Here is a 19,141-nt window from a genome sequence, read left to right as displayed (position 1 = left end):
AAACACTAAGGTCTGATGGCAACGACTGATGATGCACACACTGAAGAATGCAGACACCGACAGGCAGACAGTGAAAACATAAATGCCACTAATCTAGCCTCTGAATACTTGTGTGTATTAAGCGCAGTCCCCCCTTCACCATAAAAACCACTCACTCTGACTCAGATTTCACTTGTTCACACTCGCCCGGAAACCGCAAACATACCTTTTAAAACATGACACATATGGCCGTGTACATTTTAATAGTCGAGCAGTCGACGCCAGGCAAATATTTGCAAGAGCACCATCCTCTAAAGAAAAAAAAACGAAGAAAAAAAAGGGAATAAATCAAAGTAATAGCACAAGCATGTCTTCCCCATCACCTAGTTTTATTACCAAATCACACCAATTGATGGGGAGAGAAGCGAGGCGATGGTTTGCACAGTGTGTGGCCAAGAGCTGATGAAAAGGCCCAATCACACGTCTCAGATAATGGAGTCATCGCCGTCTCATAATGATGGAATTGAGCGCTATTGAAAGTAAACAGAGGATACACTGATTGCCCGCCGTGGAAGATTTTTCATATTTCAGGCAGAGTAGCTTTGAGGCTGTTATCCAAAGCAACATATGGCTCTTAGAAAATGTCCAAGATCTGCAGACTGACACGCTACAAAGTGTTGCAAAGTCAGAGGCACGCAGTGAAGCAGTGTGGACTGTGGTGTTGTTCTCCCTTCCTGTTCCTCTTTCTTACTCTCTTTTGGTTTGTTCTTCTCTTCCTCCCGCTCCGTCTGTCAGGGCTTATTGTCCGAGATTCTACGCAAAGAGGAAGACCCTAAGACAGCATCCCAGTCTCTGCTGGTCAACCTGCGGGCCATGCAGAACTTCCTGCAGCTGCCGGAGGCCGAGCGTGATCGCATCTACCAGGACGAGAGGGAGCGCAGTCTGACGGCGGCCTCGGCAATGGGCGCCGCTCCTCTCATCAGCACTCCGCCCAGCCGACCTGTTCAGGTACCAGACATTTAGTTCACCCTTTGGCATGCTGTCAGGTTGTGTCTTCTCATTTTATGACCAGATATCTTGATGCCTGACTGGTAGATTGGAGCTTTACAAACATTGTATGGAGACAGAGCTGCTGTAGAGACAGAAACATGTTTTATAAATTGTTGGTAATGAAAGTTAATTCACAAAGATGTTCACAGTAGTCACAGGTCAGGACAGATGTGTACTCAAAAGCTCTATTCACCTGTGCACAAATCTCCTGAAATATCCAGTTTGAGCTGCATGTGTGAACACATTTTGCCGAATTTTTCACTCCTACTTAACCCCCGAATTTGTCCTGCCTTTCCCCTTGTAAGATTCACACATCGAGTTGGACTCCAACCTCACATAGCATTGTCACCATAGCGTGAGACTCTGTTCCTTCGTCCGCCCTTTATGCGTCATTCTCTTTACATAATGTCCTGCCTCTTGGGACCCCCCCCCCCCCCCTTCTGTCTGTCTGTAGGGGCAAAGATTTCAGGGGCAGCCTACCTGACAGTTTCAGGAGTGCACATGTGAAAACGGCTAATGATGTCTGGTGATGCTGCTGTAGATGTCAGAAGTAAAACGTCTGATTTGTAGAGTGATTAAAGAATGTCTGCACACTTCATGTGTCACATGAGCATTCCAGTTAGCCAACGAGCTAACCTGAGCTAGGACAAATGTTTTTTTGTCTGTTCCGCCCTAGTGGTATTCCTGACATAAATTCACCCTCTAGAGCAGCTGTGACTCAGAGATATTTGTTTCAGTAGTAAGAATAGATGAGAGGTGGCTTAGTGGTTGGTTTCACGCGGTCCATGTGCGGTCCTCGTGAAGGGACGGCCCGGGTTTGGGTCCAGCCTGTGGTTCTTTTCCTGTGTGTCGTTCCCCACTTCCTGTTTCTCTTTGATTTCCAGCTCATTCCACTGTCCTGTGTAACAAGTGAGGGCGTACAAAGCACCCCCAGTTGTTTGGTCGGCTATTCATAGATGTTGTTGTTGTTGTTGTTGTTGTTGTTGTTGTTGTTTTGTGCATGTTTGAGGTATGCAGGTGTGGGAGCAGGTTGGAGTGTTTTCATGGAGCTGGAATCTTTTGGACCGACTTTGTGCTGTTGTCATGGACACAACGGTGGCTTCAGAAAGCTTTTTTTTTTTTAAAGTCACTCTTGGGTTAATACACTCTTTTAAAATGTACACTCTTGGTTTTGTAGACTTACCAACACATGCAGAGTTAATGTGTCTCGCACTCAAGTGAACAACGAGTGTGTTTACATGTGACGACAGCGGTCGGCACACAAGCGCCGCCCTCACACATTGTTCAGTTTCACTCCTCACATTCCCCTCCATTGACTCAACCTGTCGACAACCTGCAGGAAACACGAGGAACAAATAAAAGGCCCATTTGTTCAGTCAGCATGCTCAGCGGAAGAAATGCTTTACATTCTCCCTGCATGTAAATCAGGTCTACATCATTCCCCTCCCCCACCACACCACACCACACCGCACCACACAGGTGGGGAATAGTGCACAAGTGAGGGATCATTTTTTGTGTTAATTTTGACCTTTTACTGTGCATTAGGCAGCATTAACAGCCCTCCACTTTACAAAAAAAAAAAATAAGGCTCACTCAGTGATGACAAGCTCAGTGAAAGATCAAACATCTTTGAGTCTGTCCCCTTTAAAAATCTCTGTGCACGACCGCACAACTTTCCACCCTCACAGCAAATCAGTGCCTCTCATCTGAAAGGTATGTGGCAACTTTCTACCACTTAAGCCCATTTGAAGTGCGGTCAGCTGCATCTGGGAGGTGAGAGGCGGCGCACAAAGCCTCCTCTGTCCTGTCCTCGGTGACGATTTGGCTTTTATTTAGGTGAGGAAGAAAGACAGAAGGAACAGGCCCACCCATCTCCAGCATGAAGCCTCCTCCTGGGATTAATCAGCAGGATGGGCCTGTCTTTTCAAAAAGGGGGAAAAGAAAGAGTTTCTTTTCTGAAGCAGCCGTGCTGCAGGACCACTTTGCAGTTGACAGCTCATCTTTACAATGAGAGGCTGTGTCAACTCTCAACAGGGACTCCCACTTACAAAGTGTACTTTCACACAAAGTAAACATTTGTCTTGTTAAAAAAAAAAATTATTTTATTTTTTATTTAAAAAACCCCCAGAAGCAGCAACTCCTAAGTTTTGAGTTTTTTTTAGTAATCACATCAGGTGTAGAACAGATCACAGATGTACTCACAGACTGGATGTGTGGACGGCCTTTTAGCCTATCAGAGAGCAGCTTACAGAGCTGTGGAGATTGATAACGGAGCAGGGATGCATCTGCAAGCTGAACAGTAAACACAATGACTTCTCCACTGCGTTTCAATCTGTAAAGATTTCAAAACACGGCCAGGAAGTGAACACCTCCTGTTTGTGTTTTTTATCTGCACATCCCTCACAATGCTGTTGGCACATCAGTAGAATATATAGACGCCTAACACACTTCACCTGTGTGACTTAAGCCCATTGACATTTATCATACAGCCCTGTTGCTACACAAGGCACTTCTCTCACGCACAAACACACACATTTGCACACTCGTACACCTGGCCATCTGCCAGCCTCTCCTATGGAGCAATGCGGTGTGAATTTAAGCACATAAATCAGCCGGGGTGGCAATTGAGCCAGAGACAGAGGAGGCTTTTTTTATTGGCCTCGTAAAAACAGATGCAGAGGTATGTTTCTCGCACGTGCGTCTGATGAGGTCGGCTTCGACTCCTCCGAAGCCAGTTAGTGCACGTCCCAGCCTTAACAATTAGCCTGACGTGCTAACCTACCGCTCAGACTGACAAGCCCATGTCGAGCTGTTGAAAAAAAAAAAAAAAAAAAAAGACAGGAAAGAGCCGACATTCCAGTTTGACCACAAATGTAAGGATTGTTTTGAACATGTGAAGGAGTTCATATGAAGTGTCTAGACCAAAACTAGAATGTATATTTTTTATAAGCACCGGTTGTATCGTGGGTTAGTAGCTGTTGGGGTTATTATGGTTTATTTTATTGCTGTGTGCTTGTACTCATACCCAGCCCTCTCCTTTCAAAGGGCGCGTATGTATGATTCATATGCTAATTGCTCTTTTGGTTGTGCTTTTATTAGGATACTTGTTACTTTGTCAAAGGATTTTTTTTTGTCAAGATGCAACAAGCCGCTAAATGAAGATGATTTGATTTCACTCGACTTGCATTTATTTTTTAATCACCAGCTTGACACGAGAAGAATAACCTTTCATAGAACACATCTAAGTGTTTTTGAGCGGTGGTAACGTGAGAGAGACGGGTGACTGGCTGAGTGGTTACCCGGATTACTTTTTATTTATTTTTTTTACGACTGTGCAGCCTGAACAAGTGTGGTTGTGTTGTGTTCCCCCCTGCCTCTGCAGCCTCGGAGGGAAGACTGCAACAGCGTGAGGCCCGAGGACTGGAATCCACGGATCCCTGTGGGCATTTCTCCTGTGAGTGTAAACAAAGAGCATCCTCACCTCACCTCTCCAACACCAATCTGAAAGCACACATTTTAATGGACAACACAGCACACACACACACACACACACACACACACACACAGGAGCTTATCGTCTTCCACTAATGTTAGTCGAGCATTTTCATGTTTGGGAAGCAGGACATTTAAATCTGAGCAGCCTGTGAATTTATCCTTCAAGTCTAAGGCTGGTGTTTGCATTTTTTTTATCAGAGTGTGAAGAAAAGATGTTTTTTTTCAGTATTTAAAGAACGCCAATTTACAGTTTATCAAGAGGGAAGAAGAGCCTTTGAGCGTGTGTTGAAGCAATTTTTTTGTACAGATCACAGATATACAGTCTTAGCTGTATAATCAAATCTCCCTACTGGACCTACTCAGTCCACGCACACAAGCAGAATTCAGAGTATTTAAGGTTTAATTTGAAAATACGTTCCGATTGTTTTGTGCAGGAATGTTTTAATTTCCTTCCTCTTTTCACGTTCTTCAATCAAGGTGAAACCGCAGCCTCTGCCCAGCGAATGGAACGGCAAGACAGAGAGCTGCATCCTCAACATCAACTCCACCATCTACGACGAGATCCAGCAGGAGATGAAGAGGGCCAAAGTTTCCCAGGCGCTGTTTGCAAAGGTTGCCGCCTCAAAGAGCCAGGTATTAAAACACACACACACACACACACACACGACAGGAGACACACACAAAAAGAGTCCTAATCCTGATTCGGTATCCAAAATCTGGTGCGCAAAATCTCTTTCTTGTCGAAGAAAGATTTCACTCTCTTGCACCGCTTCTGGTTCAGAAGCAGTAAATGCAGTTCATCGTTTCAAAAGATTTGTTTTTGTAAAGTTGTTCCTGCAGCAGTTTGAAGTGTGCCATGAATCCAAAACTGAAATTCTAAAAATGCAGAAATACTCGCTCGACGTCTCCAAACACAGGCTCACTAATGGCAAGTAATGAGACCCCCTTCAGTCCGGTTCATGTCCAATAAAGCAGATCTTTGACCCGAGAAGCATCTGGTGCTCTTGAACTCTTAACACATGAGGCCAAAGAATCAAACATTTAAAGAGTAAAGGGTTTTCACCACTAGATAAAGTTCACAAAGTATTCATTCAGTGAAAGGTATGGAGGTAGAAATCCTCTCACCGGGGTTGCAAAACTTGCCTCGGAGCAATCGCTGCGATGATTTATCACCATAATGACACATCCTCTTTATTGTGGGTTTGGATTTGAGCAGTCGACACTGTTTCGACACCAAACAAACCTGTTTATATTAGCTCTGCTCGGTAAGACGATGGGGCCCCTGTTATCTTCTCCCAGAGAGCAGGGCGCTCACACAATGCCAGCCTGTGTGTGGTGGAAACAGCCCCAGTTTAACTCTTTATTAAAAGTCATTTGAAAAATGGAGCACTAAGGAGTTATTATTAAAGGTTTTCCAGCGTCTGTCGGAGGCAGAGTTGGGAAAATTTCCACAATTGTGCTTGATGAGGAAGATGGGGGGGGGGGGGAAATAGATCACCAAGGGCGGAATAATCTGGAAATATCTGCAAAGGCTTTATTTTTTTCTTGCTGATTAGGATGATTATACCCCCAGATAGCTTTGTTTTACCAAATTGCAGTTTGATGCACAAACCACTGTTTTTGTTAAGGAGTTCAAAGACTCCTTGGAAGGATGGAGAAAGAGAAAGGGGGGAGAGCGCGTCTTTTTCTGCTCGGATTGAAGGTTTGTCTGGGAACAGGGTTGCCTTTTCCACTTTACACCCATCGTTGTGTCTTGCCCCCTCTACCTCTCCCGTTTCTCCCCCGATTTCTGCCTCTCTTTCACGTTCCATTCATGGCAGGCGGGTGTGAATGTGAATTGAACAGCAGATAAGAAGTGTGCTAATTATGCCTGTGAAAGGGGGCCTGGGAGAGCACTTATCTCTGGCTCCATCTCGTAATGGGCGCTCCCCGGGCAGCTGGTCTCCCCCCTTTGCTACCCAGCCGGCATCACCAAAGCTACCAGCCCCGCCAGGCCGGGCTCGTTCCTCCCCATCAGGACCCCTGAACCCCTAAAATCAGAGACAGGCCCCCATGCTTTAAAAAAATATATATTTTAAAACCGCAGCATTCGACTCATCCTCATCCTTTTTTTGTAAGATCTCATAGTTTTACCTGAGATTTTAGTTTTGAGCTAACAATGCTACAGTTTTAGTTTCTGAATTGTCTTGCCAGAATCAACTCAGTCGAACAACATGGCTGGAAATATCAAATGTTTTTATTTTTGTCATACTATAGAAGAAGGGCCCTGACAATTCCCAGTCAAATAATCCATTCCATCGTCATGAATATTCCTTCATCTTCTTTATTAGAAGTCTTTTTGTGAGATTTCTTTGTTTTTCATTTGTAGTTTAAATTCATCTTAAATAATCATGAATTAAGATTGGGTAAAATGTTCTGTGAGATCACAGAGGGGACGGTTGCCCCGGCCAACACAGCTGTGTTCACCTCCCACATTACATTACTAAGACTGTCATAAAGTACATCAGACTTTAAGAAACTAACACAGAATAAATAAACAATTTATAAAATACAATGGCAGGATTTTGTCTTTAGATTAAGGTGAGGTTGAGCTGGTTTTATGGCGCCTGGTATCAGACGTCACTTGTTAAAAACAGACGGTCAAATATATTTTAATAAAATTTAATTCCAGGTTTTTTTCCTCATTTCTTCTTTTTCCAAATTTGTTCCGCAGCCAGACATAAAGAAACATTTACTTCATGTAACCAGAACATTTTTATCTGGAGAGGACATTTTCTCTAGGGTACCGTGTGTTGAGTGTGCTCATTGTTAATTGTTAAAGAGCTGGCTATAGGTTGAATCAGTCAGCCAGGAAGAACAGCAAAATGTATATTTAAACGTTGTGTTGTAAGCGACAGCTGAAACCCGGAGAGGTTTTCAGCCTTACTGGAAGAAAATAACCCCCTACCCAAGCCTCGGGTAGAGCGCCATGCCAGCAGAGACTGGAGGTAGGGAGAGCAGTGTGGATGTGGATGGTGATGAGGATGGAGGATGGGCAGGACTGGCAGGATGCCCATATGGGGTCCAGGGAAATAATCGTAGGGGGAGGGTGGAGGAGAGGCCTCATCACCAGAGGCTGGCACTGACGGTCCTGTCAGCTCGGTGTGCTGTTCAACTTCTGCCTCTTTAGCTCTGTTAAGGATTTCCCAGCATGCTTACACAAGCGCAGGGTCAGGAGAGCGTTTGGTGTTAATGTGTGCTCTGTAGTGGTTCCTGTTTATTTGTGTACAGTGCGTTTGGCTGATTCACATTGCGATAACGTTTAAAAAAAAAAAAAAAGAGGGAAGGGGATTAGCCGAGGAGACGTGAAAGGAGAAAACAAGAGATGTGGAGTCGACTGAGGTCAAAGGCGGTGATTGTCCTCTGGGTGAGGGGAAGCGGTAAACAGGAGTTTAGCGATTGGTTCATGCTCCACTGAGTGTGTGTATACTGTATAGAGATGTGTGTTAGCTTCTCTGTGCATCAAACTGGGTTTTCTGCTCTGGCACATTTGAATGTGTGGTGTTTGGGGGGGTTTTCCTGGAACGCAGCCATCCTGTCCTCTCTTAGGGCTCGTAACCACAGCAGGCCTCTGCCACCCCTTAACTGCCCCCCCCCCTCCCCTCCCCCCCCTCTCACATACTCAATGTTGCATTTCAATCACTCTTTTACTGCCATATATTCAGAGTAGTAACTCTAGAGCAGTGAATCTTACCAAAGCAATATGACTTCATCAGATAAAAGGTCTCTATTCACTTTGAGTATTTTCTCAGTGATCAATAATGCACTTCTTATTTTTAAGGTCAGTTTCTCTGAATACAGATATTATTCTCAGTCCATTCCTTCATAATTCAAGCCGATCAATTGCCCCGAGACTGTTCCATCTCCGATTTAGCTTGAGGTGACGTCAGACTCTGAGAAAAACATCTGCGCACAACTGGTTCCGATCCAGCGATGACACTGCCAGGAGCAGCTTCATCCACCAAACAGCCTCCTTTTTTTTTTTTTATTTCAGCTTGCAGAGGTGTGAGCTATGTTATGGATAGCCTGGAGTTGATGTCAACATTATTATCCGGCTCAGTTGGGGCTAGAGCGCTCTCTAGCAATCGACTGTGCTTTGTTTTCATTCACGCTAACAGGGGAGGCTTGCTGTGTTGGCTAGCCTGGCAGAGAGGGCGGCTCATGTTCAGTTGAGCGATGGGAGGTTAGCCGAGGGGGGTGGGGGTGGGGGGGGGGTAGGGTGGGAGAGGGTTGGGGGCATTCCTTTGACACGACTTTTATGTCCGAACATCCCCGACACTTCCTGAGAGGAAACGCGTAGACGGGTTGGAATCAGAGTCCCTGCTGTCATAAAACAAGCACCCCGGGAGCCGTGCGCACCGCAGGGCTCAAAGCCCTCCGACTCCTCAATGACCAGAAGAGTACAGAACTCCAGCACCGCCACCAACACCGCCCTCGCTCCCCATCTCTCTCTCGCTCGCTCACTCTCCCCTGGAAGAGGCTACGCTAATTAGCCAGGCTCTAATGAGACAGAATGGCACTGATCTGGTCCGCCGCTGCGCCACCGGGGGGGCCAGGCAGAGGAAGGAGGGGGGGGGGGGCTGGTGCAGTAGGGGGGAGAGGGGAGAGCGAGAGAAGGGGGGGGGAGGAGGTTGGTGTATGCCATCTGTCACCCTGCACCCGCCTGGCACAGCGGTCCCTGGAGTGGAGGGTGAGGGGAAAGGGGGGGGGGGGTGAGTGCAGTGTTGGTCTGGAGAGGTGGGGGAATGGGTGGAGGTGGGTGGGGACGCTGATAGGAGTAGGAAGGGAGGGTGACAGAGAGACTGGAATAGCTGCTTCCTTCATGTTTTGTAAATGAGTATTTCCTGTGAGGGGCTGAATCTGCCCGGTGGTCCAACATGGCCGGTGGTGCTTTGAATGATTTACTTGATTTTTTATTTTTTTTATTTTTTAAATCTCTGATATTTGGCAAATGACCAACCCACCCACACACACGCACACGCACGCACACACACACACACACACTCACACACTCACACCACTTGTATCATTCTGCTCTATCCAATGGCTGCGGAACAAGAGGGGCAGATGGCTGACCTTTCGGTGTCTGTTTCTAGATTGTGACCGTTCAGAGGTTTGTCTGTTACTGAGATGCCACTTGGGGTCAGCGTGTTGGTTGCCATGTTTTGCATGAAGAGTTGAGTAATGGTATTAAATGACATCCAAGGAAGGGAATGTACATGATCAGATTCATTTTTAATATAAATACTAAGAGCTGTTTGTCGCTGCAGCAAAGTGCACCTTTCACAAGTTTTACATTCTTGGCAGGGTCAAGATGTCTTCTTTTTCTCTTTTTCTTTTTTTTTTCCACTCGGAGCTCTCCACTAATCCCTTTCACTCAAATTAGGCAGATCAGAACAAGTTTGTCTCAGCCTCTTGGGATCTCAGAGGGCCGTGACTGTTTATTAATTGATTTATTTATTTATCTCCAGTGCCTGCTTGGTTATTAGGTTGCCATGGGAAACAGGCAAGGCCAGATCCTCTCTATTATTAAAGACACAATTTCTTGAACTGGAGACCCAGCTGTCTGAATAATTAATTTAGCGAATGAATTATCTTGCAAACGGTAAGTCTTCCCGCCCTCTGAAATGAGCCTTTCTCTTATTGTTTAATGGACAGTGGAATTCCCACCAGCCAGTTCTTTTTTTTTTTTTTTTTCCTCTCCCCGCTTCCCGTTTCATCGAACCCTCCTCCTCTAAGCAGGAGCCCCGGGTCTCACTGAGCATGCCCGGAGCACTTTGTGTCTCCCCTGCCATCGCTCTCACTTACGCCTTACATGCCACCTCTCACCCCATCTGTCTCCAATTGCACAACCCACTCCCTCCTCTTCGACTTCCTCCCACTCTGCAGTCCAAACCAGGAATCTGGCCCGACTGTCAGGAGTCCAAATTGCGTCTTCGTCATCACCTCTAATGCATTATCGTATGACTAATGCTTCCTACTGTGGAGCAGGTGTTGGACGTGCTAACACAGGTAACTAGCAAAAAGGCTAGTAGTTAATTATCCCTCATTCAGTGAAAAGTTTTAATGGATTTAGTAGTGCTTAGTAGTAACCCTTTTTATCTTTATCTCCTGCTAGCTTGTTAGCAAATGCTGCCATTGCCCCAGTGACAGGCAGAGCGTTTTGCTATCTCTTTCTTTGCTACAAATGTTCGCTAGCTAACCCTCTCCCACTGTCTCCACTTCTCCTGACAGACCACACAGGGCTTGTTCTGAGGCCCATTCTCGCTAATCTGATCAGGCAGGCAAATACGCCGGGAAAAGCGCTTTAATGATCCCCCTAATTACCTCAAGTCAATACCAACTGTATTATTAGACTCGGGGAAAATATTCCATTAGGGTGCCCCCCGTGGGAGTCCCCCCTGTGCGCGCTGATGTCACGCGCCGCGCGCCCCCTACGCTTGTAATTAATTTTATTTACACACTCAGGAATGCACAAGGTCGCACCTGCAGCCCGGAGCCGCCCGACTCGGCCCGCCTAATCAGATCTGTCATAATTATCATTCTGCATGCTTCTGACACACGCCGGGAAATATTTCAATTTAACTACAGCCACTAGCTCCGGCAGATGCAGTCTGAGAGAGAGAGAGAGAGAGAGAGTGTGTCTGTGTGCACACAGGAGTGTGTGTGTGGTGCTGAGTGAGGGGGAATTGCATGGGGAGATATTAGGACTATCCAAGTGCTCATGCTGGTGCTTGTGTGCTTCATTTCTCCCTCCCTCTCTGTCTCTCTCCATCTTTCACAATCTCCTCTCGGCCCTTTTCTCTCTTTCTAAGAGAGGCTGACTCCATCCTCATCACTCCGCCCACATTAGAGTCACTCGCCTTACAATATGCTGCATAAAAAGAAACCTGAACGAAGACATACACAAGTTCCCTTTATAAGCACACTGTAAAGATGTCGTGTTTACTATGTCTGCGCCTCTATAAATACTCCATTTATAAGAGTAAGATTAATAAAGTTTAGTAAGACACACAGCCATAACTCTGAATAAACAACTTCTATTTCAGATCCCTTTTTGGGGATGCATTTGTTCACTCTCATTACCGTCTAAAGCAAACTTGTAGACCTATTAAGAACAGTTATTTAACTGACACAGACAATTTGCAGGTTCTGTGCTATTTCAATCCCTAATTCAATAAGATCAGTCATGATTTATCAGCCTAATTACACTTTGATATTAGCAATTAAATCCCAGCTTTGAATTAAATATCAATCAAGCTCTTATAATTGGTGGAATCAGACTCCATGTAGGTACTTTGTGTGTTTTGTAATGTTACCGCCATCGCTGTTTATCTCTAGTTCATCTTCTCCGTGTTTGTTGTCTTCTGTGCATTCATCCTCCATCTGCCTCGGCAGTATTGAACAAAAAAAAAAAAAAAAAAAAAATTACAAACAAGAGGTAAATTTGTGGTGGGAGAACAGTGTTTGAACATTCAGTGTGCTGTGCAGACAACGCTAGTACCCAAATATCAGCCCACCACCAGGCTAAACTAGATTATGGTGCAATTTCGACAATACTAATATTTGGTACAAAGAGGCGCGTGTATTGTAGCATCATCAGTGACTCCATTTTCAGCCATTTTGTACACAGAAACAATCTGAAGTGCTTTAGTGCAGAAAGAGAAAAGCAATCTCTTTGAAATGTGATATGGGACGATTTTTAAAGTGAAATTTGATGTTCTTATGAATTAAAATATGACGCCTGTTGATATTTCCATCATCTATGAGATCACACCCAGAGCTTTTCCAAGCCAACATTTCAAATGGTTGTTTGTTTAAAGCCTCTTAAATTAAACATTCACCGCTTCTCTTTGTGATTTGGGATAGTGATGACGAGTCTGTGGGCTTTGAACTGTTGGTCGGACGAGGAAAAAAAAAAAAAAACTCACTATGAAGATGTCACTTCTGGCTCTGGGGTCCGTTTTGATCAGGATCACAGTTGCATTTGGAAACATTATACTAAAGTAAGTGTTATTTGAAGTCGTGTGAGAGGAAGATCTTGCTGCAGAAAGAACAGAGCGTGCAGTAAAAAAAAAAAAAAAAACACTGTATCCCCACAGATGTTTAATGTGCTCCATTGTAGATGGACCGGTCATTTGCCGTTGGCTATTCTTTATGCTCCATCTGTCTCTATTTGGTTGTTTGAAAATTCCCCCGCACACTTTATCGGTTTGTGAAGCATGACGTAAACTGTCACACAGAGCTGCTCAGTATTGTTTCAGGGAGCAAGTGCTGACACAGAGAGAGAGGGCCATTTCCTGCATAGTCATGCCTCGCGTCCACAATGTGTGTCGTGTTAGCTGTCAGTCTGTTATTGTTGTCGACTCGCTTATTGTATCCGGAGAGGTCGCGACCCCTCTTTAGAAAAAGTCCCCTGTTTGGCGACGGCTCCTCCGCGCCCGAGCTCCATTAGATATGAATTGTTTGGGCGTGCAGGAGATTCAGACTGGCAAATTTCTCTCCTGCAGCTCAGCCACTGACATCCTCACAAAAGAGGAACAGTGACACAATCTGGCAACCGCAAATCTGGACAGCTTCCACTTTGACGAGACATCAGAGTCATTCGACGTGATTTAATAACGCAAACAAAAAAATATATATATATATTTCTTTTTTTAAAGGCAAGTTTCAAATGATGATTCAGTTTTTAATCTTCAAAAGCCTTCCTTAAGAGAGCAGCAGCTTCACGACGGGTACATATGAGAACTAGAAATTTCATCATCCATTACTGTGGTCGTAAATCCCGGCGTCCTCGGGGCCTATCTGTCATTTCAAAGAGAAGTCCGTTTGATCCGTCTGTTTTGTAGAAAGCCTCCTCGCGATCGTTCACGACCACCATGTGAATTGAAATCAGACGGAAAGGTTATAAAAAAAGATGCAAAGATTCAACTCTTTGATCGACATATGGTGAGCTGCATCATCATACCGGAGGAATGAAGTCGTTTATTTTTAGAGATATGTTAATTGACTTTATCTGTCGCTGATTATTATTCTCTAAAGCAGCATGTGAGATACTGGATGCCCATAGACTCGCTGTGGGGTTCAGTGAAATGGTCAGAAAGTTGACCTTTTGACCCAAAGGTCAACACCAAGGATGGATTTAGCTTCTGCATTTAACTGTCCCCCTTACATTGTACTTCTCAAGGACTTCATTTACATCAGTACATGAAGAGGATAGCGTTGGGAAATATGGCCAAAAAAATGTCATCACCATATTTTTTTTGTATAGAAATGAATATCTGTATGTCTTACAGAATCTATTTTGATGATGATGACAGTTTTAGGAGTATCCTGATGATGGCCGTAGCCCAATGTAATCAGAAAGTTAATTGGTTTGGTTTTAAAATGTTGTTTATTAACTCACACTCAAATTGTATTTTACACATTTTTATGGCTATATTCTTTATTGTACACAAAGATGATTTAAATTCGTTAAACAGTTTAAGGTTGGGCCGGAGAATCTTTTGGTGTCTCACGATTTGATTCAGAATCTATTTTCAATTCAAACCGATTCTTGATTCATTGATTCATGGATTCAAAGTCTATTTTTGAATTAGTACAAACTTCAGGATCTACTCCAGTGATCTGTGAGACTGGCTGAATCTCTTGCTGCTTGCTTTGGCATTCTACTGAGTTAAAGATCTAGCATTAGCACTTCGCAGGGAGTGACTGATTAGCCAAAAAAAGAAAAAGCGATTTTTGGAAGCTATGAATCAATTTAAAATCTCACAAGATAAGAATCAAATTTATTTCCCCACCTCTAGTTTAACGTTGTGGCTGCAGTCTGGACTGCAGTGAACATAAGCTCAGCTTGTTTCTAGGAGCTAAATTAGGTTTAAAGTTAGGATTTCTTCAGTTCTCATGGTGAGGTTAAAACAAGGGACCAGTTTGCCAGTGGACCAGGAGGTCTTCTTTCAAAAAAGTGCTGAACTGAACTGAAAACACTAAATGAAGCTGTTTTTAATTGCATATCAGCGTCCCTTAAATTTTTCAGTTGAAACATGAAGTCTGATGAAAAGGCCTTTTACCAATCTGCAACTGGCATCAATACATTTGACGTCTTGTTGCAATTTTTTGACAGTTTCCAAAAGGAAATCGGAGCTCTTCATTTCCCCTTTCGAAATCACAACTAGAAATGCTTAGGAAGTGGGCGTGTACTCCTGTGTGTAAATCACATGGAGAAAAAAGAGAAATTAAAACATACAAGGCTCTTTCTTTGTCGTCATAGGCCGTTTAACTCTTTCATGTTGTGCAAAGAATGCCCTTAAGTTTGTATTGTTAGCTTTGCATTTAAGTGCGGCCCAAGTTGAGAGCGTTGTGTCGTCGAGCCCGAGGTGACTTCATGTGGTGGTCACTTTATAAACACAACAAAAAGACTCAGTAATCTTCTTTTGGGTAAGGCTAAATAAACGAGTAGTTTGTGATGTAGCTCAGCCGTCTCCAGGAGGAACCTTCTCCTCATTCTCGCCCTGAGTGAATAAGAGACACACAAACACGATTACTTCGGGTATATAATGAATGCACATGTCAGTAATCTTCCCCTCTCCCACTGCAAGACACATTAGCATGTTAAGATCTTGCTAGCAGTCATTTTTCTGTGTGTGCAAACCTTGCCCTCGCATTGATGATTTCCTTATCAAGTCGTCAATGAAAGGATAAAAACATGATTACTTCTGGTATGTAATGAATACACAACATTAGCATGCAGCGCTGCAGAGGGGGCTACAATAATCAAAGGGTAAAAAAAAAATCCAACCGTGAAACATGAAATATTTCCTCCTCTTTGAGTGTTTAAGACGGAGCGAGCAGAACACCTCCGCAGAGGAGCGCACACTTGGATTCACACTTGTCCTTTTATTAAGAATAGACCTTTTCCAGCGTCCTTATCGAGCACTTCATCCGATGAGATCTCGCCGTGGCTGCAGAGCCTTTAGCAACATGCTGTGTTGAACGCTAAGGAAGTAATGAAATAAAGACGCTAATAGAGAAACAAGAAGGACTTTGTGGTGTGGGAGTCGTTCTGTGAGGATACAATGTGTGTTTCACTTTATTTTTGGCACATCATTCCAGTGTTTCCAATTGTCACTGCGGTTCAAATAAGGCCACTGACCCCATTTCCATGGCCCTATCTTCCCCACAGTATGCCAAAGATTATTTATACAGCCACCCAGAACTGTTCTATTTGCATATAGAGACTTAAACCCCCCCCTCCCAAAAAAAAAAGAAGAAAAAAACAATCTGGCCATGAATTGTGCAGTCAATTATTGCTTATTGTTGCGGGAGGTTCGCATATGCCCGAGCATCCGGGGCCGTTTTCAACACTCCTCTGTCGTCAGCAGATGGGGCGTCCACCACAGCTAATGTTTTTACAACCCAGGCACACGTTTAACTCGCAGGAGCGAACGCGCACGTGCAGCCGCCAGTTTGGCGTGCTCTGGGTGAGGGAGGAGGGCCCACGTTATCGGCTGCATTTATCTGCATGGCGTTGTCTGCCAGTGCTGGGCCTCCGCCAGGTTCAAGGAGGAGGAAAGACAATAATGCATTGTCTTCCTTCACTTTTTTCGCTCTCTCCCTTGTTCAGGCACAGAAGAGGGTTGTCTGGCTGCCTCCCGAAACAGACAGCCACAACAATGGCCACAATCATTTCTCCATCTGAGATTTCTTCTCTCTCTCTCTCTCTCTCTCTCTCTCGTTTTTTTTTTTTTTTTTTTTCTGATGTGTCATCTTGGCCTTTTGTGTCCAAATGGTCTAAATCCAAATTGTTCTTAATGCACTCGCTTATTCTGTTCCTGTGGTTGAAAGTGAGGCCTTATTTTTGTTCGGGCGGTAATCCGAGGAAGAGGGGGGGGGGGGGGGGGGAAACCGGAATGGCAAATTGATGGACATCTGTTGGCTTATTTTATTAATTTATTTTTGCAGTGGCCGAGGTCAGCCTGATGGGACTGATAACAAGCAAATGAGATTAGAGGGAAGGTGTTGGCCGGGCCGTGTGACAGCCCCCTCTCTGTCTGTCTCTCTGTTTTTGAGTCTGTCTCAAAGCTGAGCCAGTTGTTGATTCATGCTCTTCTGAGCCTCCATGTTTGGGGGGGGGGGATTTTTACAGTGGTGGTTTGGTGGTGTAAGGGTGAACGGGTGGGTGTTTTTTGAGCGGTGAATACCACGCTGTTCTCTGACAGAGCAGGCCTATGCTCTTATTGGCAGCTTGTGACTGCAGCACTCACATACACAGTATACCACACCGCATAGCTGGATGAATCTCGCGCATGAATTCAACTATTGTGTTCAGGGAGGAAAATATTTTTATCCCAACACCGGGTTGCTATTTATACCGAGGTTATACAATAGGCTGCTGAAGAGTTTATTACCCTTTTAATTTGCCACCTTATGACCCCAGAGCACCACAAGCCTCTGGTCAGATCTGCGTCGGTTGTAAACACAGAGAAAAGGCAAAAGGCTGCGGCTTCTTGATTGCCAGCCCCGTTTGTCTGAAACTAATTAATAATTAAGAAATGATGACCTGGAGGCAACAGATTATTGTGCAATATTGTCGCAGGTGTGTGCCAACATGGAAACATAATCCCAGGCCTGTGTGTATTTATTGCTCCAATGAGCCTGTTCGCTGCACCTGTGAGTTCGACCGAGAGATATCGAATTCAGCGTGGAAGTTTGGTTTTTACGAGGCAGTGGTTCTCAACTGGAGGGTCGGGACCCTAAAGTGGGTCGGGGAGCCGTTTTCAGGGAGTCACGACTGGGAAAAAAAAAAAGAAATGACGCGCTCTTAAACATGCTGGTTTTGCTCCTTCTCTTTTTTTCCTGTTACATGTTTTGTACCATCTGAGGTACAAACTGCACTATTTTTTCAGTCAAGAAATCTGATTGGTTGAAAAAAAATATCAGAAATTTGGGTCATCATTTTCAGGAAGGAGTTGGCGTTGGGTCCTTCGGGTAGACCGGTTGAGAACCACTGAGCTAAGGTGATGTAGGTTAGGAAAATGGAAAATGTAGGCTGTGGCCAATTCTGGACCCACTGAAAGCGGCTCCACGACCCACTTTTGGGTCCTCGCCCATCAGTTGAGAACCACTGCCTAGAAATGGTTTAAATTGTCTTGAATGTGTAGGAAACATAAATTCCATCATGCTTTCTGAAGGAAGAAAGAGTTGATGTGACATACCAGGTAGTGAACGCTGATATTGCTGCGTCATCGTATTGATTTCTTCAGGTGCACACCGATACAGCAGCGATTTATCTTGACCTTTAGATGCTGTCGTCTTCATTCTTTCTCAGATATTTATTTGTGTAAACTGTGTGTTGTCTTTCTCTCTCACCCGACACAAAGCTAAATCCTGTTAAAATCATTTCTCCCGTAATGATCTTAATTAGGCTTGAAAAATATATCCATTATCAATGACTCATCAGGGTGTTCTTATAATTAATGTATTAATGGTTCTGTCTAGAAATAGCCAAAAAAAAAAAAACCCAACCCAATCATTTTAATTTACAATGAATCTTCATCGCTGACTGATTTTCTGTCTGTAAGAAGTAGTTAGAGAAGTGCATCAGAACTTTGTGAATCTGAGGGGAGCCGTCAAAGTCTTCACTGAAGACACTGAAACGAGGGGAAGTCTTTGCATATTCTTCATGTTAGTGGATTCAATAAATCACTAACTGTGTGGTTTGGTGTGAACGTGTGGGACTCGTCCATTAGAGGTGGGGGAAAAAATCGATACAGCACATTTTGCGGTGCGATATTATATCGATTAATGGCGGCCAAGTATTTTAATTATATGAATAGCAAATATGCTTTTTACATTTTTAATTGCTGCAGGGGTTGCACGATGCATTTTGAACAAGTTGCGTTGTTGTTATTGTGAAAATAATATGCAGTTAAGAAAGTTCCCTTTCTAAAAGGAAATGTTGGCAATAGTCGCCAAACTACAATATGTTTCTAGTGAAAATCAGACCATATGGAAACCTTTTTTGATATCACATACAAAATACAAAAATACAAGTCCTAGTCACCTAATAATCTGTTACAACTTGATTTTAAATTACTAAAAAAAAAAGGCCAAATTTATTTTCAACATTCCGAAAGGTCGCTGACTTATTTGAAAAAATTCAGACGCTGCTCTCTCTGTTTTTCAGCTTTAAGGTAAAATTATGACCGAAATCTGAAGTTTTTTTTTTTGGAACTGGTACTCTGGTGATTAGTGCGCTTGCCACATGTACAGAGGCCGTAGTCCCTCCATGCGGGTGACCCCGGGTTCAAATCCGACCTGCGTCTCTCTGTGTTTCTGATATCCCACATCATTAGTTATTGGAGGAGTTTGATCTTGTCCCCTCTGGTCGGAGGTTCAGGCTGCACAGAGCCAAGAGCAACACATACAAACACAAACGTCTGATATTCCCTGTGGGATTAAAGCTCTTCTTATTGTTGAAATCATGACCACACTTTCCAGCATTCCCCGCTCTCTCTCTTTCTCCCTGAATCCTGACTCTGTCCTCGGTCCAATCTCTGAAATAAAGGCAAAAATAAAT

At 44.1% G+C, this 19,141-nt stretch overlaps 1 protein-coding gene across 10 annotated transcripts in view; it reads left to right on the top strand.

The window, feature by feature from the left end:
• satb1b (SATB homeobox 1b) overlaps window positions 1-19,141 on the top strand; it is a 65,640-nt gene that overhangs the window by 37,189 nt on the left and 9,310 nt on the right. For all 10 annotated transcript variants that reach the window (XM_065957746.1, XM_029278568.2, XM_020640419.3 and 7 more), the window contains 3 exons: window positions 775-987; window positions 4,412-4,483; window positions 5,002-5,157. In XM_065957746.1, coding sequence (XP_065813818.1) covers window positions 775-987; window positions 4,412-4,483; window positions 5,002-5,157 — 441 coding nt within the window. The remainder of the gene's footprint in view (window positions 1-774; window positions 988-4,411; window positions 4,484-5,001; window positions 5,158-19,141) is intronic.

The sequence above is a fragment of the Labrus bergylta genome, chromosome 8 (assembly GCF_963930695.1).
Source record: "Labrus bergylta chromosome 8, fLabBer1.1, whole genome shotgun sequence".
NCBI classification, from domain to species: domain Eukaryota; kingdom Metazoa; phylum Chordata; class Actinopteri; order Labriformes; family Labridae; genus Labrus; species Labrus bergylta.
The sequence above is the reverse complement of the archived record's forward strand: the minus strand, read 5'-3'. Positions and strand labels throughout refer to the sequence as shown.